Source organism: Myxocyprinus asiaticus, chromosome 50 (assembly GCF_019703515.2).
Source record: "Myxocyprinus asiaticus isolate MX2 ecotype Aquarium Trade chromosome 50, UBuf_Myxa_2, whole genome shotgun sequence".
Classification (NCBI taxonomy): Eukaryota; Metazoa; Chordata; class Actinopteri; order Cypriniformes; family Catostomidae; genus Myxocyprinus; species Myxocyprinus asiaticus.
This window is the reverse complement of record NC_059393.1, coordinates 17,045,308-17,068,876: the sequence shown is the minus strand read 5'-3', so window position 1 is coordinate 17,068,876 and position 23,569 is coordinate 17,045,308. Positions and strand designations below refer to the sequence as shown.

At 37.4% G+C, this 23,569-nt stretch overlaps 1 protein-coding gene across 1 annotated transcript in view; it reads left to right on the top strand.

Moving 5' to 3' along the window:
• Positions 1–15,119, top strand: part of LOC127438997 (TM2 domain-containing protein 1) — a 35,173-nt gene extending 20,054 nt beyond the window's left edge. Inside the window, exons 5-7 of the mRNA XM_051694967.1 lie at positions 1,267–1,340; positions 8,863–8,982; positions 13,824–15,119. Of these exons, the coding sequence (XP_051550927.1) occupies positions 1,267–1,340; positions 8,863–8,973 (185 nt within the window). The 3' untranslated portion in view covers positions 8,974–8,982; positions 13,824–15,119. The remainder of the gene's footprint in view (positions 1–1,266; positions 1,341–8,862; positions 8,983–13,823) is intronic.
• Positions 15,120–23,569: the final 8,450 nt, after the last annotated feature.

Below are 23,569 nucleotides of genomic sequence, written 5' to 3'. Positions count from 1 at the left end.
AAATCTATTGATTTTGCTTTAAGAAAGTAAAGATTATTATTTGATTTTTTTGCATTGTGACATTATTTTTCTGACAAATAGGCACCCCACCTCCAATTTTCATAAAAGGTGATTTTTTTATTTTTTGTCTTTATGATGAATTTTATTACATATTGTATACTGTATTACAGTAATGAAAATCTAATGATAAATACCATTAAAAATAATTGGAATTACAAAAAAATTCACGTTAAAAACACATCCAGGCGTATTACTGTAATAGGAAGGAAATCTGCCTAATTGTCATGCATATAATGTCTTAATGCAATAAAGGTATCTGTGTGTTCTATACATTAGAAAATACATTAGCTATGAAGTAACAATTAACATTTAAACAACAATTACCAAATTTAAAGCATTTAATTATTCTTGGTTAAACGTTAATTTATAAATATACTATTGTTCATTGTTAGTTCATGCTAGTTCGTAATGCTTTACTGTTAAAATTAGTAATAGACTGATATATCAGCCAGGCCGATTAATTGGCTGATATTTGGTCATTTTGTGATTATCTGCTTAGGCCAAAAAAACATGTTTGCTTGGCCGAAGTGTTAACTTTCCTTTGTGTCAGTTCCAAAATCTACCTATAGAGCTGTCAATTTATAGTCAACACTTTCTGTTTTCAAGTTTTTTTTCTTTTCTTTTTTTTGCAACTGAGTAAATATTGCATAAAATAAGTGTTTGTTTCACTTTGGAAATGTTTTGTATATTTATCTGCATTTATATCAGCCATCCTGCTCTCCAGATATGGGCATCGGCCATTGAAAAACCCATATCAGTCATCCATTAGTTAAAATCTACAAAAGTTAAACATTTATTGAAATGTATTATGTTGAAATTAACATAAACCAAGATTAATGAGTGTTGTAAACATGTTATTCGTTGTTATTTTATGTTAACTAATGTAGTTAACAAAAATGTTAACAAATAAACCTTATTGTTAAGTGCTACCAAAAAATCTGAATGGACCTAAAATAGGCTATATCATTGAAAATTAAATCTGACCTGGGCAAATTATTGTGGTGGTCACAATACTGATGAAAAAAAAAAGGCACAAAATCACTTCCTTGGGTGTACATTGCCCATGAATGTTACTTTGAATAGATTTGCCCTTCAAAACTGTTTTCTTTGATATCATACAGAGAGTCCAAGAATAAGTGTTTTTGGACTGCTGGCTTTGTCATATTTGCTCGGTTGACATGTGGTTTCCTCTTTGTGTGTTTTCAGGCCTGCTGAAATTCTGCACTGTGGGATTCTGTGGCATTGGAAGCTTAGTTGACTTCATGTTGATTTCAATGCAGGTAAGTGAAGTAGTACGTGCTAAGGGCTAGTGTTTAAACAAAGATTTTGTATGAACTGTAAGATTAATGACTAATTTCTTTGAAGTTCATCCTGGATTAACTGCAGAAATTAATCCATTGTCCTTTGTTAGCTGGCTGATGAAGGCTTTTGTTGGCAATTAATTGATAGTCTATGTATTTCATTTTAAGAGTGTAGTCCATCATTAGACCAAGGTGATGCCGGCAGAGATCAGTGAGGTGCATCACAGTTCAACCGGCAGGTCATTTCAGTGAGATCTATCCTAAGTCCAAGGTTCAGGCAGTGGCATATGAAGTATCCCATGTCTTATGGTTGGAGTTGGCATCAGTTCATCCTCTAAAGTCCATTGTAATAGACTGAAGTGATGTCTGGCTGGCACCGGCTACATTTAGTCGTCATCACTCAGAGACACGTAGCAGTGGAATCCGACACCAAGCAGGAATGGAGCTGGATCTGGCCGGCTCTGGTAACCTCGGGATATGAATCCCAAAGTTGACCCAGGGAAACAAAGAGAATAATATTAGCGTAGATGCCATTTAACTTTTTCCAGAGTTATAGATCATGATAAATGTTTCTGGTTCCGGCAGACCTAACTAAAGTAGCCTTATTGTGAGTTGAAGGATAAATTAGGTATATGCCTGGCTAAATAGATGAGTCTTTAGTCTAGACTTAAACTCAGTGAGTGTGTCTGTGTCTTGAACATTGTTAGGGAGACTTCCATAGTTTAGGAGCCAAAAAGGAAAAGGATTTACCTCCTTTTGTGGATTTTGATATTCTAGGAACTGTTAACAGGCCAGAATTTTGCGATTGTAATGAACGTGATGGAATATAGCATGGTAGAATGTCACTTAAGTATTGCGGGGCTAGACCATTCAAAGCTTTTTAACAAAATGTTTAAATTAATACAAAATTTAACAGGTAGGCAATGTAATGACGATAAAATTGGGCTTATGTGATCATATTTCTTGGTTCTAGTCAGGTTTCTGGCTGCTGCATTTTGAACCAATTGAAGTTTATTTATTGAACTTGTTGGACATCCTCCCAGTAATGCATTACAATAATCTAGTCTTGAGGTCATGAACGCATTAATTAGTTTTCGGCATCAGCAACAGAGACAATGTGTCGTAACTTAGCAATATTTCTGAGGTGGATTAATGCTGTTCTACAAACATTGGAAATTTGATTTTCAAAGGACAGATTTATCAAATATAACACCTAAGTTCTTCACTGTAGAAGACGATGTAACAGTAATTCCATCGAGAGTCAAATTATATTTTAGCTGCTTATTTTTAGAGGTTTTTGGTCCAATAATTAGTACCTCCTTTTTGTCGGAATTGAATAGAAGGAAATTTCTGGCCATCCAATCTTTGATTTCATTGATACTCTGCTAATTTGGAGAAATGTGAAATTTCACCGGGTTTCAAAGAAATATAAGGTTGAATATTGTCGGCATAACAGTGGAAACTTATTCCATGATTCCTGATAATATCTCCCAGGGGAAGCATATATAAGGAGAAAAGCAGAGGCCCTAAAACTGATCCCTGTGGCACTCCATACTTTTGCTTGATTTGACAATTCCTCGTTTACATAGACAAAGTGATAGCAGTCTGCTAAATAGGACCTAAACCATGCTAATGCAAGTCCACAAATGCCAACATAATTCGCAAGCCTATCCAAGAGAATGTCGTGATCTATGGTGTCGAAGGCAGCACTAAGATGTAAGAGCACTAGAAGAGAAATGCAGCCACGATGAGATGATAAGAACAAGTCATTTGTAACTCTGATAAGTACAGTCTCTGTACTGTGATGGGGCCTAAATCCTGGCTGAAATTGTTCATATATACTATTTCTCTGTAGAAATGTACTTAGTTGGATGGACACTACATTTTCTAGTATTTTTTACGTAAATGGGAAATTGGTCTATAATTCGCTAATTCTCCAGGATCAAGCTGTGGCTTCTTAATAAGTGGTTTGATAACTGCCATTTTAAAGTTTCTTGGGACATGTCCTAGGGATAGCAAGGAGTTAATATAAAGAATAGGTTCTGAGATTACAGGGAATACCTCTTTTTTTTTTTATCCCCCTTTTTTCCCAATTTGGAATGCCCAATTCCCACTACTTACTAGGTCCTTGTGTTGGTGTGGTTACTCACCTCAATCCGGGTGGCAGAGGACAAGTCTCAGTTACCTCCGCTTCTGATATAGTCAATCCGCACATCTTATCACGTGGCTCACTGTGCATAACACCGCGGAGACTCGCAGCATGTGGAGGCTCATGCTATTCTCCGCGATCCACGCACAACTTACCATGTGCCCCACTGAGAGCGAGAACCACTAATCGCGACCACGAGGAAGTTACCCCATGTGACTCTACCTTCCCTAGCAACCGGGCCAATTTGTTTGCTTAGGAGACCTGGCTGGAGTCACTCAGCACACCCCGGATTCGAACTCGCGGCTCCAGAGATGGTAGTCAGCGTCAATACTCGCTGAGCTACCCAGGACCCTGGGAATACCACTTTTAAGAGCTTAGTTGGTATTGGATCTAACATACATGTTGTGGCTTTTGATGTTTCGATAAGTTTTGTTATTTCTTCATGACCTATGACGGATTGAAGTTGTTCGTGAAGAAAATTATGAGACATTGTTTTCTGAGGTACTGTGACAGACGATTGCAAAATTCAAATTTTATTTCTGATGATTTAAATTTTATTAGTAAAGAAATTCATGAAGTCATTACTATTGTGCTGCGATGGAATATCTGGTTCAGTCGAGGCTTTATTCCTAACCAATTTATCCACAATACTGAATAAACACCTAGGATTGTTGTGGTTATTTTCTATAAGTTTGCTAAAATATGCTGACCTGGCAGCTTTTATTGTCTGTCTGTAACTACAGACACTATCCTTTCATGCACCACGAAATACCTCTAATTTTGTATTCTTTCACTTGTGCACCATTTTCCAAGCTGCTTTCTTGAGAGCATGAGTGTGATCATTGTACCATGGTGCAGGGCTTTTTTCTTTAATTTTCTTTAATCGAAGGAGGGCGACACTATCAAGAGTGCTAGAGAAGACTGTATTTATATTTTCTGTTATTGCATCAAGTTCTTCTAGACTGGTTTACTGAGTATGTTAGATAAATCTAGAAGATTATTAGTGAAGCTATCTTAAGTGGTCGAAAGAATAGTTCTACCTGAATGATAGCATGGTGTAGATTGAGTAACATTTGCTGATTGCAGCATACAAGAGATGAGGTAATGATCTGAAACTAGGGCCAACTTTACATCATGTTATAACCAGACATGAAGTGATGAAGTAGCAAGTAATACATTTTATCTCTTCTGTCTTAATTGAGAGTTTGTCCTCACCAGCCGTGAGTTCCATAAGACATTTGCTTTCAATTAGGACATTTTTCACATCACATCACGTCTGGCTGGGAGAATCTTATAAAAGAAATGTCTAGCTCATATTTCCCACCAAATATGAACAAATAAACAATTGTGCATAAATATATATAGATATTTTTTATAAATATAAAAATTGTTTTTAAAAGTTGCATAAAGAAAATGAAGCCTATTTTATGCACATGTTCCCATTATTGGGTAGTTAAATGTGCTTAATTTGAATGAAAATACAGTCACAGTGCAATATATCTTAATGGTCCTAGAAGTTGGCTTTATCAAAATCTAAATGCAATACATAATTTATTTTCTTTTGATTTTAGGATGAAATCTGATTTTTCTTTGTAAGATTCACCCAGTAGCACACTGTTAGTCACCTTTTCATTTGAAATAAAATTATCACACATCAGAGATGGTGTGACCCAGTTGTTCATATTGTGGGCTGGTAACCATTGTAGGTTTGAATCTCACAAGTCTCCTTCAATGCTTGTGTTTGTATTCAGTGTCACCTGTGTCTCTATGACACTGTGAAAGGAGCTAACGAGAGCACGGTTGGTTTTCGCCTCCTCCTTCTCCTCCCCGTGCTGCACACTCCCATAGGACTCCCCTAACCCCCATTAAAGACTCCCTATGCCTGACAATTGAAAAAAACCAGTCCATTTGTCATCTTGTTAGGCCTAACCTCACCCTCTCTGTTCTCATTAGGCGTCACAGGCCTGAATGAAGCTATACATGAGAGAACGCTTGCTCTCCGCCGCCACTTTCACCCGCCACTGATGACAGATATTTATGGCGCACTCTTATGCATGTTGAAGGATGGCTCCAGAAATAATTATTACACATTCTTTGGAATTCCTCGGGCTGCTGCGTCATTTGTTGGAAATGTTTACCACCCTTGTACTGGTGAAACCAAACATTTTTAAGGATTTGTTCATATATCTGAGCTGCTAAATGCCTGGGGAACAGTATCCTGATCTTCTCCATCATGTGTATGTTGTAAAAGATCAGGACAGGATAGTTTATTACAGTCTGTTGTAGTGAGGAAAGCTAAACAGTCTTTTTTTCTCACTATACTAAACTTTAAAACAAAGAAATTGTAATAGTATTTTGGAATAAAAAAAAAAAAGAAAAATGGTGTACACTCACATACACTCAAGATTAAGACTTTAGTCATATCAGTCTCAGGGGAAAAAGCTGCTTTATTCTACTAGTGGTGCTGGGTGTGGATTTCTGAAATTTAGGGGTAGGAGAAAAGACATTAATATTCATGAGGAAAGCAATACCTGATTGGATGATTCTGTAATATCAGGAAAGCACTACTTGATTGGTTGGAGAAACTGTAACCCAACCCTAACTCTACCCTTAAAACCTAACACTAACAAATCAGGTAGCGCTTTCCTCATAAATATGAATGTCTCTTCCCCCTGCCATCCTACGTTTCTGAAATCCAGACGAACATTACTCGCTTTATTGTGATAATTTCCTGTAAATTTTCACTCTCAAAATGTATAAATTATGCCTGACTGCAAAACATGCATTTTTACAATTACATCGATAACTGAGAAAGACTGTTTTTTCATGATGCTGCATGATGTCTTGAGGAGGGGTGTGCTTTTACTTTTTGAATCTATTAGCCAGAGTTTGTCCCAGATGATAAAACTGGTGAAAAAATTCAGCCCAAATCTAAGAACAAGAATATCGTAGAGGCTTGCCATTTTCCTACCAACGGAGCTATTCAAGCTTGAAGTACATGTAACTTCATGTTTTTACGAGCTGCATCAGTAGGGGGCAATCAGCGTGACTTAACCTCAAAAGCAGTGTAGCCACAGAATGAGAGCTGGTCACACAGGACACTTTTTTGACAGCTGGACAAAAGCATAACAGAATGCAGGGCTCTTGAGATGCGATCTTCAGAGTTTCAACTACATTTAACTTGACACAGTATCCTAAAAATGTGTTGTGTATGATACTGAATACCAGTGAGATACCAGTGAGATCTGAATTATTATATTATTTATTAGATTTAAAAATTATTTGAATTATTACATATTATTTATATTGAATTATCTTTATTTGGGGCCTTTCTTAGCAAATATTGATAAATGCAAATAATTGTGATTAATCTGATTAATCAGCATGTCACAAAATTAATTCACTTAAAAACTGTAATCAGTTGACAGCCCTAGAATATACGCACATAATGTTATAAGCTCTAAAAGGGCTTTCAACCTTCAGGACTTTCAATCCGTTTTAAATTTACTGACTTTCATAAACACTGAGTGCCTTTAACATTTGAGTTGTACCTGGTTGGATTACTCAATCACAACACACCCCCTACAAACAATACCTGTCAATCCTTTGACAATTTCATGCTTCTACCTTTTATCATTCCTCCTTCAGTTGTTTTTTGTTCTGAAATACACACTCTTTCCTAGCCGCAGTGGATAAATAAAGCAAGCCTTTATTTTTTAAAATGGCCGTGGCGGGTTTGATTAACAGAGCCACTGCAGTGTGTTTATTGTTCTCTTAATGTCTTATTGAAGGCCCTGAAAGAGCAATGCTTTTAAGAAGTGCCTCTGGCAGCCAGAGCTGTCACGTGCGTACATTCTCAATTAGCTGTTGACTGTCGGGCCTCTTCATTTTTAATTTGTGACACTTTTGATAAAGGATATCCCCTTCCCTTGGGACCCCATTTGCACACATTGCTCCTTGCTAAAATGCAATATTTTATACCAAACTACCTTCGCTAAGAGCCACGTCGTTTGGGAAATGCATCTTTGAGAACTAATGAATAAACACTTGGGACGTGTTAACATTATTTATATTTATTGATATTCTGTCCCGTGAGTCACACCACGTCTCAGCTTTTTGAAAGTAATGGCGCAAGATTAACAACACAATGTAACTTTTGGGTTTGCTCTTAATTGCTAAAAAGTGGTAGAATGGAACAAGTTTGATGGATCAAATGGTAATGGTATGAGAGAATGTACATGTTTTTGAGAAACTCAAGTCGTCTTCATGCCGATAGCGACAAGGAATCAGACTATACCGCTGTGAGAGTTGCATACTTCCCTGCTACACAATATGCAAAAAAAGTAATATTAAACTAGATGGGGCAAAGTTTGTCGAGACTTTGATGTTGGCTTGACAAAGCCTTGTCTGAAAGTTTAAACTTGTTTTAAAAGTTTGATGATTGATGGTTATACAGACATTACAGAAATGATAGATAGATAGATAGATAGATAGATCGTTGATAAAACTGTGAGCTGAGTGGCTTTTTTCATGTGTCAGTGTTATAGGCACCAAGAAAGTGGTTTTCGTCGTTGTTTGTTAGTTCGTCATACAGTTGGTCTAAGAATGTATGGGTAAGAGGACAAAGCCAACAGCGAGTGTGATATGTTCAGGAACGTATTTATACTACACACCTGCATACCAACAAAATGTACTATGTCAACGGTCCAGAAGTAAGTTTGTCATCGAATTCAGGACATACTCTGAAAAAATGCGAATCGGGCTGCTTGTATTGGTCCCCTGCCAAACAAGAGCTAATCTCGATATGGTAAAACACACGACAACTGTGTCTGTATTTGGTAGGCGCTTTATTTCCCTCCACCAGATGCGTGTTCTCATTATCATCCCATCCCAAAGCGGACCCGAGCTGAGCCGGCAGAGACAGGTGTTGGGTGCGCACGCCTGCAGGAAGCCATTACGTTGTCTTTGTGTGTCAGTCCAATCATGTTGCTGGGATAGGAGCTGATCTTAGAACTGGCATGGGCCCAACTCGGGCCCTGAGCTCATTGTTGTAGCTCTGATCTGAGGACTGTCCTTTGGGACACTCCTCCTCACCAGAACTCTGAAAGCAACCTCAATTACCGCACTGCCTGGGGTTAAATTTAAATTGCTTCCAATTTGGCATTACTGTCTTATAAATCAATTGTAAGAGAATGAGCCATCTGAGGAGAACTATAGACTCAACCAGCCCACCTGGTATTCATCATTGTGTAATGTAGAATCATGTAATTGTCTGGTGAAAGATTACATTGTTATGTTGGTCTCGGAGCGATGCTCTGACATGTGAGTATCGGTGTGTTTGCTCTGGTGTAGATCGTGGGACCGTCAGATGGGTCGGATTACATTGTGGATTACTACGGGGCGCGCCTCACCCGTCTCTCGATAACAAACGAGACCTACAGAAGAACGCAGATCTCTCCGTGAAGACTCCAGGTGAGGATCTCTTAAATACATGTTAAATACATGAAATCATTATCCAGTGTTGTCCAGAATCATGTCACACACACACACAAAAACAGCAGTTAAAGGGATAATTCACGCAAAAATAAAAATTCTCTCATCATTTACTCACCCTCATGCCATCCCAGATGTGTATGACCTTCTTTCATTTGCTGAACTCAAATGAAGATTTTTAGAAGAATTTCTCAGCTCTTTTGGTCAATACAATGCAAGTGAATGGGTGCCAAAATTTTTGACATGAGCTCCAAAAAGCACATAAAGGCATCATAAAAGTAATCCATATGATACAAGCGTTTTAATCCATATTTTCAGCAGTTATATGATAGGTGTGTGTTAGAAACAGATCAATATTTAAGTCCTTTTTTGCTAGAAATTCATTTTTGGGTGAACTATTCCTTTAAGGGGCGGTATGTCAACTCAGAACTTTTCTGTTTCCAAGGATGATTTTAAGGGGGGGACATTTTTTAAATTTGTTTATTATTAAATGATTTTTTATTTTATTTTATTTTTTACTTTTTTGTCTCTTAGTCTTTTTTTTTTTTGTTGTTGTTTTTTGTTGTTTTTTTTTGCTCATTATTTTTTTCTCTTTTATTCTTGAAAGGGGTAAATTGCCAGAATTTTTTATATTTTAGATTTGTCCCTTACCTTGACTTTTTAACTTCCCATCTATTATTTATAAACATATAAAAGAGTTCATTTTAATTTAAAACAATATGTGAAATATCTAATTAAAACATATTTAAATTATAAAATATTTTTTAAATATATTAGAACATTTCACTTTTCTCTTTTTCCATAGAACTTAAAACATCATATTCGAATATCCTTATTTGGTGTTTACAGTATTTTTAAATTTTAAATTTTGTTTATAACAAAGAATTGCTATTGGGGGGTGGTGAAAAGGGGAAAATTGCCAGAAATGTACTATTTTGTATTTGTCCCCCACCCAGTCTTTATAACTTTCCATCTATAATGAACATATAAAAGTGTTAATTCTAATTAAATAATATTGTAAAATATCTAATTAATAGATATTTAAATTGTAAAATATTTATATTATTATTTAATTAAATTACAATTTGCACTTTTTCCATAGAACATAAAACATAATATTTAAATTTGGTATTTAGATGTACAGTTTGTCATTTTTGAGTAGCAAAGAATCACTATGCTGTTATTACTCATTACCATCATGCCAAGCATTTTAAAGAACAATTAAGAAACAAGTTGATTAATTAAGCAATTAATTTTAAGATTTTTAATTCATGATCTGAGAGTAGGTTTATTAGGTTTCGTTACCAGTCTCAGAAGGAATCTGTTGAAATTTTAGCATTTTCTACGCTGATTTTGAAGGAAAATCTGCTGAATTCTGTGGAAGGGATTCAAAGATGGGAAAATGTGTTAAATGGAGCTATGAGTGCTGAACCCTTATTGGTAGCTGAAAGCATCATCAAATTAGCCAAAATATTTAATAAAAAAACATTGAAGGGGTGTGGGAATGCATAGAAACTTAGTGAATGACAGTTGTCACAGTTCTGCGGAAATCTGCATGCAACCAACCAGTTGGTATTTGAGAATTTAAATTCAGAAACAATCAAATTCATATCATTCTAGCTTTATAAGTTCAAAGTGACTGCTAGCTAACTTGTGTTAGAAAGCCCAAAACTTATCCAACTTTTTCTACAAAAAGTGAAAAATGTCATTACCGTCCATCACGTATCATAACCAAAATTCACTTGAAGAATGATCAAGATCTTTATTCCAGTACATAGTCAAAACTTCCCCTAACTGAATAATCACTGTTAAGGTTAGGGTATTCTTAGTTTTTCGAGCGCTCAGCCTTTCAAAGTACATGTATATCAATGCCAGGCGCATCTGCCGACAACGCACAAAGATGCGGACTTCTAGGAAAACTAGGCTGCACGCACATCCATGCTTACTGTGCTGATGACGAAATTTTGCGAAAAAAACCATGATATACTTTGGCCTTTAGACTGAGTAGGACAAAGAGCCTATAGGTGAATGTCTAATCTTGAAAGTTTTCAAAGAACCATTTCTTAGTAATAAGCGCAAGGTCATGGTGATAGACTTCGACTGAGTGGTCTTCTGGGGTGTCAAAGCAAACTTTCGGTCCAAGGACACCTTCAGATATGCACAGTACCCTATCCAATGGCCCTCACTCTCCTTTTCCGGGGACAGCGCGATTAAATGTCAGGCGTGCCGAGGAGGACGTTGGAAAAATACTATGGGGGGGGTCATGAGATTGCACTTATTACAGCTGGCACCAGGACAGCATATGTTGAATCATTAGTCCTGGTACCCCCCCATGCACACCCCTATATTCAAAAGAAATATTGGCCATGTTGTAGACGATTGCTTATATCTGTGTCTGTCCCCTATCAGTTTCTGTTTCTTGCCAGTTCCTCGCTCTGGTTAACATTAGCTGCTGCAATGGTAATGGCGGTGACAGGAGTGTAATGCTGAATGGGACCATGTGGAGACCATTACATGCTCTCCTGTGTTTACATTGTTCCAGCATGAGCCTCTGAAGAGACAAGTCGAGGTCTTCATCCATGCTCACTCAGCCATATTCGCCAACAAACACAATGTCTTTTTGCTGCTCACTCTGTCTTTCTGTCCAATGTGTCTCGGTTCCTACTGTACATCTCTCTGTCCCTATGTCCCTTTTAGGCTTTTTTCCTGTATCTGTATCTATTGTCAGGCTTCCATTCAAGTTGCAAACTAAAAGAAAAATTCTGGGTTCAATAAAAGTTCAGCTCAATCGACAGCATTTGTGGCATAATGTTGATTACCACAAAAATAATTTATTTACAAAACTAAAATTAAAAAAAGCATAAATCGAGGTAACAGTGAGGCACTTATGATGGAAGTAAATGGGGCCAAAGATTTGGAGGGTTTAAAGGCAGAAATGTGAAGCTTATAATTTTATAAAAACACTAATATTAATTCTTCTGTTAAAACTTGTGCATTATTTGAGCTATAAAGTTGTTTAAATCATCGTGTTTACAGTAGTTTAATTGTTTACGGCGTTAGGTCGTAAAAAGTTAAACAATTTTATTACGCTTAAATCCTGTTAACACGCATATTGTTTACGTCTTGTGGCTATACGTTTGAAACAGTGAGGATTTTAATGCCTCACTGCCACACCCAGATTTTTTAAAGAAAAGGAGGGACGAGTTGAAATTAATTTTTGTGGTAATCAACATTATGCCACAAATACTGTCAATTGAGCTTAACTTGTATTGAATCCTGAATATTCCTTTAACTTAGCCATACTTATCCGTTTAAGTTTGAAAACTCTTTTTTCAGTTTCCTAATGTCATAATTTTCCAAAGTATGCGGTTATAAGTATGCATTTTTGAACGTCTTTCAAATTTTCATTGAAGGAAAACGCCTTTCAGTGTGGATGAGAGGTGTAAGCATATCAAAATTAATTGATGAAAAAAATGTGCATATCGCAATAAAGTTTGCGAATAAAGCAGTGTTTCCATCCCTGTTAAAGAGAACAAAATCGTCACTGCCGGGGAAATGTGCTCAAATTGGAAATGGATATTGTAGCCTCTGGGGAATCCACTGTGGCACTTCTATTAAAGCTAAAGTGTGTAGATTTTCCAGAGTTAAAATACTTTCTCCTATCCCAGCTTAATATTCAGAGACAGCTATAAGTAAACCATTTTTATGTTAAAAATCTCGAAAACTGTAAACATTGTGTCTGTTTTGTGTTTGTCCATCCCAACACTACAACATTGAAACAACCAATAGCGTGAGTTGGGGGCGGAACTATCTGTTTGTTCGATTAACAGCAGACGGAGGCGTATTCGGAAGTTTTGTAAATATAAAAAACACATTTCAGTTTCGGGCGTGCAGACAAAACGCTCTGACGAACTTCATGTTTGGAAGCGATCGCGGAAGAGGCCTTATGTCTGGGAGTAACAGCGTGTTAGACCACTGATAGCACACATACATCACCCAGATGACTATTTGATTTGTGTGTTTACATCTGGAAGATGTATTTTTTATGTTGTTTGCTCATCTGCAATACGTCTAAGTCGTTTCCTCTAGTATGTTAATAAGACATTAAGCAGATGTCTTTGAGACGTTTATGATTTAGAATGCTTTTAATCTGATCTTTTTAAGATGTTTAGCAGACGTTAATTCAAATGTGATGCTTTCCAGATTAAAGATCTAAACAGGCATCTCGGAGATGTACGTGTGCTATCTCGGACAGTTCTGGGATGTTAAAGTAGCTGCATTTGAGATGTTATGCGATGTTGTTGGTCCTCTGGTTAGTCCAGATATGGGCAAATTATTCAGTCACGTGACTTTTTTTTTCTTTGATGTCCATCCAGGAATTTATTCATAAAATGTGTTTCCAGCATAGTTTATGTGTATGTCTTAATAATTAAAAAATGTATACACCTCAATCGTGCGTATACGTTTCTTTTATGCACATTTTGGAAATGTTATTTGCATCTTGGAGTTTTGATTCCATCCAGCATTTTTCTGTGTGATATACCAAAATTCACACAAAAATATGTGGACGGAAACCCAGCTATTGTCTTTTTGCCCATACTGTACTTTATATCTTTCTACCCCCACCCTCATCCGACCCACCCAAAAAGTAGAATCGAGAAAGCCTAATGTTGTTCTTACTTGTATAGGTAAAATGACAAGGATCCATTTTCAGCATTGGATGTTGTGTCTCCTCCAGTGTGGGAAAGATTTATCTTCTGCTTGTGTTCTTCTGGACCTGCTTCCAAACAGAACTAACTCTTTCCATTCTTTCATTTCAGGTGGATCCATTCGAGATGACCCAAAAAATGTACAGAGACAAATGTTCATGTTATGTATTGGATTCATTTTTGCCGTGTCCAAACATCAAGACACACGGACATGCCAGATTATTCTCTGGGAAAGACAGAGTCCACGTCTGGAGTTTCTAAATATGGCTCATGTATGTGCTGAGCTAGCGTTGGAACTCTGCTTGGAAGCACAACCCCCCCCACCCCCTTCAATTCACCATCATTTTCTCCATATGTCCATCGATCATCAATCTCTTCCTTTGAGTCAGGGCTTTGGAATGCCATCCATCTTTTATTACTTTTCATTGCAATCTACTGTATTTCCCTAGCTATATGTTGCACATTGTGTGATGTTCTGATGTTAAACACTGTAAATAAAATGTAAATATATATTTCGTATCTGATATGGGGTGTTTTTCAATGCTAAGAATGCAAAGAAACCGAAAATCGGTGTTGCCTAACTACATCGAAAGAGCGAACTCAGAAGAAAAGGATGAAGAACACGTGAGTTTTGAGATTCAACAATCATGACAATTTGACAATTGGATGACAGTTTAAGCTTCTCATTTCTTAAACTGTGCATCCTCGTTTCCAAGCTCCTCTGTCCTCAAGCCCATGACCCAGAAACCAATCAAAGTCCACCATCATGAATGATATATCAATCAGGGTTCCTTTTAAACTGATGAAGCAAAGGTAACTTTTTTAGAGGTAACATTGAGAAACCTCAACTAGTGCTATGTCATGTGAATAAGGAGCCGTTCACACTGATTTTGCGTCTGCCCACATTGTTTTTCAATTATTTTCCTACATGCGCTAGATGGATGTTGTTGACTACTGCACAGCGTTAGCTGTCTTTAGCATATCTCACAGGGGCACTGCATTTTTAGAGGCTCTGCTGCATCTTGCGTATTTAGCAAAGACGTTTGGACTGAAGCCTCTTAGAAACACTTTAGCCAGTAGTTACATGAGTGTTACACATACTCAAAAAGTGCTTCTCTCAAAGTCACATGAATTGAAAGTTTTGGTGTTGTTTTTGCAAAAAATTTCTCATGGAGTCAAGCCCCCGACCCCCCAAGTGAATAAGGGAAGGCCTACACTTCTTTTCTTTGGCAAGTTTCTGTGCATATCCTTAAATAAAAACCTGCAGGCACCTCTGGATGTAAATCACCTAAAAGGCGCATTCTATTAAATATAATAAATAAACACAGTCATTAATACCAACAACCTTGAATATATTATTTAAATCATAGAACAACCCTGGGTGATGCTAATAAAGAGTTGAACATTAGAAGCTGTGTGTATTCGTTTGTAATCAATTTGTCAGTGTCTAAGATCTTAATAGCTCATGTTAAAGAGCTGATTTCATATAAAAGTGTAATAAACTGCGCATCTTTTAAAGACTTCTGGTGAGAGGAATGTGTTACTTAAGGGTGCGATCTCTTTCTTTTCTTCACGCCTTTATTGAAAATGTCCTGGAAAATGATCTTGAAAAAGAGTGGGAAACCTGATCAATTCTGTAAATGCACAGTGAGGAGGTGAGGACTGAGGATGGAGGAAGCTTACCGAGGATGCTTGAGCGAGGAAGCACAGGAGCATCCAATGCAGAAGATGTTCTGGTCAAAGCACAAGACGCACGGATCAATTCTGACACAACATGGTTTAAATAAACCACAATTGTCACATACTTTATAAGTGCATTTTGAATAATTAGGTTTTATTATGAAAATATAAATTAATCAAGTTTCAACAACTTTACGGCAAGCGCTCTGAGGTCATGCAGCTGCGAAGAAACGGTGCTCTGAAGTGACGCGTGAGTGACATTCCATTTTACAAATCCATCGTGCTTCGAGTCCTCCATCCTCGTTTCCTTTGCTTGCATCCTTTACTCATTTCCTAAGAGGGAGGAGCAAGGAAGCGAGGAAAGGAAACAAGGATGCACAATTTTAAAAATGAGAAGCACCCAACAAAGTCTGATTCATTTCAGTGAATCAGTTCGTCCAGACGGTTTGTATTAGCCAATCAGATGGTCTTAATGACTCATATGAGTTACCAATCAATAATGTTCACAAAAGTCCCTTGTCTTTAGGGACAATATCCCCTTTTTTAAGTTAAATATTTAGTTAAATAATGCTTTTATGTTGATTTATTAGTTGTAGCCTATTTAATGAGAATGTGTGTTTAAACTTGATGCTGTCACCTTAATTGAGATCCTCACTGTTTTTGTGCAAGAAAAATAATCAAGGGGTCCTGGGTAGCTCGGTGGTAAAGACGCTAGCTACCACCCTTGGAGATCGCTTGTTCGAATCCCAGGGCGTGCTGAGTGACTCCAGCCAGGTCTCCTAAGCAACCAAATTGGCCCGGTTGCTAGGGAGGGTAGAGTCACATGGGGTAACCTCCTCGTGGTCACCATAATGTGATTTGTTCTCGATGGGGCATGTGGTGAGTTGAGCGTGGATGCCGCAGTGGATGGCGTGAAGCCTCCACACGCACTATGTCTCCGTGGCAATGCGCTCAACAAGCCACGAGATGTGTGGGTTGATGGTCTCAGACACAGAGGCAGCTGGGATTCGTCCTCCACCACCCAGATTGGGCCGAATCACAATATGCGACCACAAGGACTTAAAAGCGCACTGGGAATTGGGCATTCCAAATTGGGTGAAAAAGGGGAAAAAATCCAACAAACAAAGAAAATCAAGTTTTTATTAAAAATTATACAGTCTGATAATTATCTAAAAGATATTGATTAACACTTTACAATAAGGTTCTATTTTTAACATTAGTAAATACAGTACATTAGCTAGCATGAAATAACAATGAACAGTATTTTTAAACAGCATGTATTAATTTTGGATAATGTTAATTTTTAAACATACTATTGCTGAGTTTTAGTTCATGTTAGTTTATAATTCACAAACTAATATTCATATATGCAACTTTTTTCATGTTAAAAATGTATTAGTATATGTCGAGATTAACATTAACCATAGATTAACAAATGTTGTAAAAGTATTGTTCATTGTTTGTTCATGTTAACTAAATTCAATGCATCTTTTTTGTTAGTAACTTGCAGTAACTTACATTAATAAGGTTTTATTAGTTAACATTAGTTAACTTAAACTAACGATGAACAATACTTTTAAAGCATTTTTAATCTGGGTTAATGTTAATTTCTACATGTACATTTTTAAAATTTAAAGTTGTTTACATTAACATTAGTGGTCATTTTATATTAGTTGTCCTTAACTACTATGTACTAACATTAAAATACATACAATACAATGAATTTTTTGTGTAACTACATTTTTGTGTTTGTAAAATTCTCAACATTTGGTGCTACTGAGGTTGAGGTACGGGTAGGTTTAGGAGTAGGGATAGGGGTAGAGTTAGGGTTAGGGGTAAGGCTAAAAGTGTAACTACAGATGTAATTAAATGCAGGTACTTTAAATGTAAGTACAATGCAACAACACGTATGTACATAAGTACACTGTATCAAATGCTTAAGTACACAGTAGTTAAAGACACCTATTATAAAGTGGGTCCACATTAGCTAATGCATTATGAACAAACATAAACTAACAATGAACAATTGTATTTTCATTAATTAACATTAACCAAAATTAATAAATGCTGTAAACGTTCTTGATACATTTATGTAACTACATAATGCATTTACAAATGTTAACCAAGTGCTAACCCTAACCCGTTAAATACTCTTTTCTTATATGCCACGTTACAAAGGTATTAAACTGTTATCCATCTTTTCTACTGTACATAACTGTTTTGATGCCTGATATTACATGAAGCATGTACGATTCTACATTTGGGGCTTTATTGTGAATGCAAAATAGTATAGATTTATAATATCGCCATCACATTGGTTATAGGCTATAACATAAATATAACTGGAATTGGCCAAAATTACTATATTGGTGCACATGAAAATATGAAGTATTATCTAATTCTGAAGAACTATTCCAAAGTATCCCATCGTTATCACCTCTGTGATCTTCAAACGATCTGTGTCAGTTAAGTTATGTTAAGTGCTCCAATTTCACTTGAGTGTGTCTACTTGTAAGCTCAGCCTGAGTCTGTCACATCGGCATTAATACAGACTTCAGTAGAAGCTCTTCATCACGCTGGAGTGATTGCGGCATAGGGCCGACTACGCCAACGTGTGTTGTGAACTGCAGTATCCTTGCCACAACATGAACCACTCTGCTTGGAAATGTAAAAATGGATTTAGCCCATTCCCCAGCGTATGCAATGATGGGCAACCAGCGCTGCCTGGGGACTGTCCCGATACGATTGGTCTCTTGAGCCTGCTTGAGGCATCTCAATAAATCTCCATGAAACAATAGTTTGGACAACAAGGATTCACTTGGTTTTAAGATGCACCGCACAGCTCATTCTTAGTTGGACTAATTTGGTTTTTCAAAGTACTGTTGCTTTAGATGCAGTATAGCTGATCAAACTGCAGGACACTGCTGTCAATGCTGTGAAATGTCTTTGCAGAAATGAAGAATAAGATACTGTAACTTTGATCTTAAACTTTTAATATACAAGACAAAAAGCAATAAGTGTGCGAGATGTTTTCCAAACCCCCTCCTTTCCTTTTCTTTTCTCCTCCCCTCTTTAGTTCAATGAGGGCTTATCAATAGACCAGCCGGATAAGAGCCCAGAGATTTATAGTGTACTTCCCACAAGAGAGCAGCAGCTCTGGGCCTGCACCCTCTCTGTGTGCGGAGGAGGCCATTCCTCATCCAGCCCTGGTGTTTTATATGTGCAACCTCCATCTCTTCCTCTCTCTCTTTCACTCTTCTGATGGAGGGAAATTAAGATGAGTACAAAGATCGGAGAAGGAATGGTGTGTTCTCTTTCATTTACCCTTCCAAAAACAACAAACTCCCGCAGGAGGGGTGTAATAATCCTGTGTTGCAGACCACATTCAGTACGCTTACATACACTTCAAAAGTTTGATTTCAGTCGGAGTAAAACAATAATTTGTAAACAATCATTTAGTTTGACTACGTACAAGTTTGCAAAGCCATACTAACCAGACCTAAGTAATGCGACTGTAGCTTGGATATGTCCAGCACACACGTTTACGAGGTTACAGTGAGTCACTTTCATTGGAAGTGAATGGGGCCAATTTCTGGAGTATTTTAAAGCAGAATTGTGAAGCTCATAAATTAAATAATGTGTATTATTTGAGGTGTAAAGTTGTTTCAATCATAGTTTTTGCAGTCGTTTTAGGGTTTGCGGCATTTTGACATCATGGCAACGAAGTTGTAAAGTTGGATATGACTTTACATAGAAAAGGTTAGTAAGTGATTTTATCACACTAAAATCACATTAAAAGGCATATTGTTTGCATCTTGTGGCTATAATTTTGAAACAGTGAGTATTTAACATTAGGGATCAGCCCTATTCACTTCTATTGTAAGTGACTCACAGAAACCCAGATTTGTGCTTTTTTTTTAGGAAAAGAAGAGAAAAGTGTACAGAAAAAATACATTTTTGTGGTAATCAACATAAAATACTTTACCCAAAGTATTCCTTTAATCGGAAAGCAGTTGCCTTCAGCATTGTGTGCATGCTCTGAAACATAGGTGATGCTCGACTCTGTTCGATGTTTGACTCTGTTTAACGCAACACAAACAAGGAAGAGGTATCATGGCAAATGCTAAGCATATACACTTATTACTAACAATTTGTACCAAAGATATATTTTCAGTGGTGTAAAGTCTCATGAGATGTTGTAATAATAATACGAGATGGCGAAATCACAAGAAATAGGCTCATACAAAAACATATATGCACAATGTACAAAAACGACTATTACTCCACATGAGAAGAATAAACAAACCAACGAACAATGGAACTGTTTTTTTTTTTCTTCACATGATCACATGGAAAGTCGGAATGTTGTTTCCGAGAGTTCCAGTACCCTAGGATCGGCCACATTATGCCAACTCAACAACAAGCGGCATCTCCTATCAGGCATTTTTGCATCAGTTCCAGCATGTTTACCTTTACTTGTGGTGCGACCAGAAACGTGTTGCATCAGCTGCACGGAAGACCCAGGTTCGGATCCTATGTTGAAACCAGGAAGTAATACGTTGGCAAAATTAGTGACGAGGGCGATTCGGTGGTTGCATTTTTCCCTCTAACATTACGTTTTTACTCCAATGATGGTTGGGTTCAGGTTTGGGGTTCGGGTTGGGGGGATTAGTTAAATCAAATTTGAATTCCAGCTGAAAAAAAACTCACTTCACAACTCGCTTTTGGTGCCCTTCTGTGGACATTATACCCAGAAAATTGAGCTCACATGTGCCCATACGCCCAACAACACTTACCACTTTGGCCACTGGGGGCAGTGTTTCGGAATTTCGGTTAGCACAGACCAATTTAAGCTAAAGAAAATTCAACCTACTGTTTTTGATTTTACTGTGAGATCAGTCTGTTTTTTCCTGAAGTTTAACCCCTAAATTTCACTGTTTGATTCAAATAGCTGACCTTCAAATGTTAAAGGCCTCATGCTGAAATTTTATTAATTGCCTTCAGTCAACCTGAAGAGTCTCGAGAGAAGCTGTAAGACAATTAGATAAACAGCTCCAACAGGAAACGGGTGAGATCATGGGGCCTTTTAAAGGGATAGTTAAACAAATCATTTTCCAAACAGTATGACTTTCTTCTGTGGACCCACTCTCTCTAAAAGTGCAACACAGTGAAGTGCAGATGCAATCATGTATGAAGCGCTTATACACTTGTGGTATTGACAAGCATTTCTGTTTAACATCCTGCCAAGCAAGCTGTCCTTGTCATTGTCGACAGCCTGTAAAGAAAACGATGAACCAATTCCTACTGTAACAGCGCTTTGATATACTGCACTTGCCTGGCCTCCATGATACAGCGTTTCTGATCAAAGCTCTGCATGCGCTAATACTGGAATCCAAGGGGAAAATCAAAAACATGAGGTGAAATTTCTCTTGAAAGGAAAAGCAATCAGTTAAAATTAGTATCATGTTCACTTTTGTCAAATTGCGCTCAAAACCTCATGTTTCACTGAAACTTCTAGAGATTACCCTATACAGACCTGAGTATTGTGAAACATTTTCCCTGACAATTTATTTCAGAAATTTGTGCCGTGTCTCCAGTTATTCTGTCGGATGTTAAGAATCAGAACTAATTATACCTGATTCGCGAATGAATCACTCTTTTGACTAAATCGCTTGGAGTGGTTCTACAGGTCTGCTTCCTGACCTGACAAACCGTTGTGTTTCAGGCCGTGTTTGGGTCAGTTTTTCAAGTATAACTTCGGGTTCTGTTCAGGTTTGTAATCGCTGAAAAATGACACACAAACAGACGAGTTAGGGGCTGTTCACACCAAATGTATTTTAGCGTGTGTCTGCGCAGCTTTTCAATTGTTTTCTATGTAAACATGCGCTGCACGGACATCTTTGAACGTTGTGTCACGCTATTTTTTTCAACAACATGCAGGCAAAGTTAAAAATAACTTTAATTTTTAAAAATGCATTTCGAGTTACTTGCATTCTTTCATTTGTTGCGCTGCGTCTAATCAACGTTTCCCCCTATTACTCTGATGTGCTAAAAGGACACCGTGCCTTATTTAAACTTTGCATGATTACCGGTAGCCTACTATACTGTTGTGAATGTTGCCTACAATTCTTAAATAAAATACAATCTATTGCAACAAATTTACTTGCTTGGAGAAGAAACTATAAGAGAGTAAGCGATTTCGGGTTCAGCTTAAAATTTGACATACCGGTTGGGTTGGGTCACATGGTCTTGGGTACGGGCCAGGTGTGGGCTTAAATGGAATGCTCAGACCTCTAAGTGGTGTCTCACTCAGTAAAACAGTAATGGGGAAAAATGTTTACTTCATGGGGGAGATTAGACTAAAAACGCCCGTGGTTTGCGCTGTTCCCTGATTTGCTTAATTCCTTTAGTAAATCTGGTACTAAAACAACGCAGACAGTTTATTCTTAGTGAATCCCCCTTCTTTGTATTTTGCGAGAATGATCAGCATTGTTTATCAGCAAAAGCAATACAGGTCACACACTGAAACAGGCCACGGTCTCAATCTTCATTGTTTATGTGGTTTGTGTGTGAGTGACCTTCAATCGGAGCCTGGTCTGTGTAAGCTTATCTGCTTGGCTCCGCTCTGAGTGTGTGCGTTGGTCTAGCCTGTAAGAAACAGATCGAGTAGAGGCCCTCCAGTGTCGAGGCTCTCTACGCAGTCTATGACTCAGCAGAAACGCAGTCAGTCATCGTCTCCTGTCACCCTCGCAGCCCCACTGCAATGAAGCTGCAGATGCTGCACGTCGACTGGGAAGATTCATGGCCCTGCTGCATCTTGCCGTCTCTTAGTAAACTATAGCACTGAAGTGCAAGATTCAGTCGCGTCTAGAATCTGGTCCCCCTTGAACACAAAAGTGATTTTATTGGCTGAAATAATTTGTTTGGGATGTTTTATTTTTTGTCTGATTGAACATTTTAAACCAGACTAAGATGGTTTGCTGGTCTTAGCTGGTTTAAGCTGGTATTAGCTACTAAAAGCTGGTCTTCCATTCTGGTCAAGCTAGTTTAGATAGGAGGCCAGCAAGTGCTATCTTCATCCCTCTAAAACCAGTGTAGTGTAAGTTACTCTAAAAAAGTAATTAATTACTAACTACTAATTACATATTCTACAGTGTAATTAGATTACTGTACTAATTACTCTGTCTGAAAAGTAACTGCATTACTCATTACTTTCTAAAACCCTTATCAACCTCAAACAGATGAAAAATACAAGGATAGACATGAAACTGTTCTTTTAATTCTTTCAAATAAATCATATAAAATCAAATAAATTATTCATGAACTGGCCAATGAATTTAAGGGGGCAGCATTAAATTTGAAAACATATATTTTAACATTAGATGTTAAATTTCAATTTTAAATTCACTATTTTTATATATAGAATTGTTCTATAGTCTATACAGTATTTAACGCAATTACATCAGAAGTAACTGTTAATTAATTTACTGAAAATTAAGAGTGATCCCTTTACCTTTTTTAATGAAAAAGTAATTTAATTACAGTAATTACATACTTAATAATGCATTACACCCAACACTGTCTAAAACCAGCCAACAGATCAGCCTGGTCAGGCTGGAGACCAGCTTAAGCTGTTTTTCTTCCAGCAGAAATAGAAAATAAGTCAATTAATGTTGTTTAAATCATAAAACCATATAACAACAAATAGCAACAAATGGTCAAATTAAAGTATTTATTTATTTTTCAGTTTGCATGCTACAGTTACTGATTAGCCTGTAAAGCTTACGTTCCACCATGCAATCACTACGGTTAGCATGCTAATCAGTTGTGCAATTGCACAAGTTACTCCACGTTATCAAAACTTTGAGTTTCATGCTATATGGTAAATGGATATTACAACACTGTATTTACTGAACAAGAAGTAGTAACAGACACTTCCGAGGAGTCCCAAGTGGGACTGGATTCTGCAGGGAGGACTAAATTTTGCATGACATGAGAGGCGTGAGCAGAGCACGTCCCCACCGACAGAGACACCATGGCGGCATACAGAAATCTTTGTTCCCCAGCTGTCCCTTGTTTTACAAACATTTTATACACCTCCACCCCCACCTTTACCCTTTTCTTCTAAAGTACATCCTGTTTTTTGGCAAGTTCTTGGCTGGGAGAGTTCGCGCAAA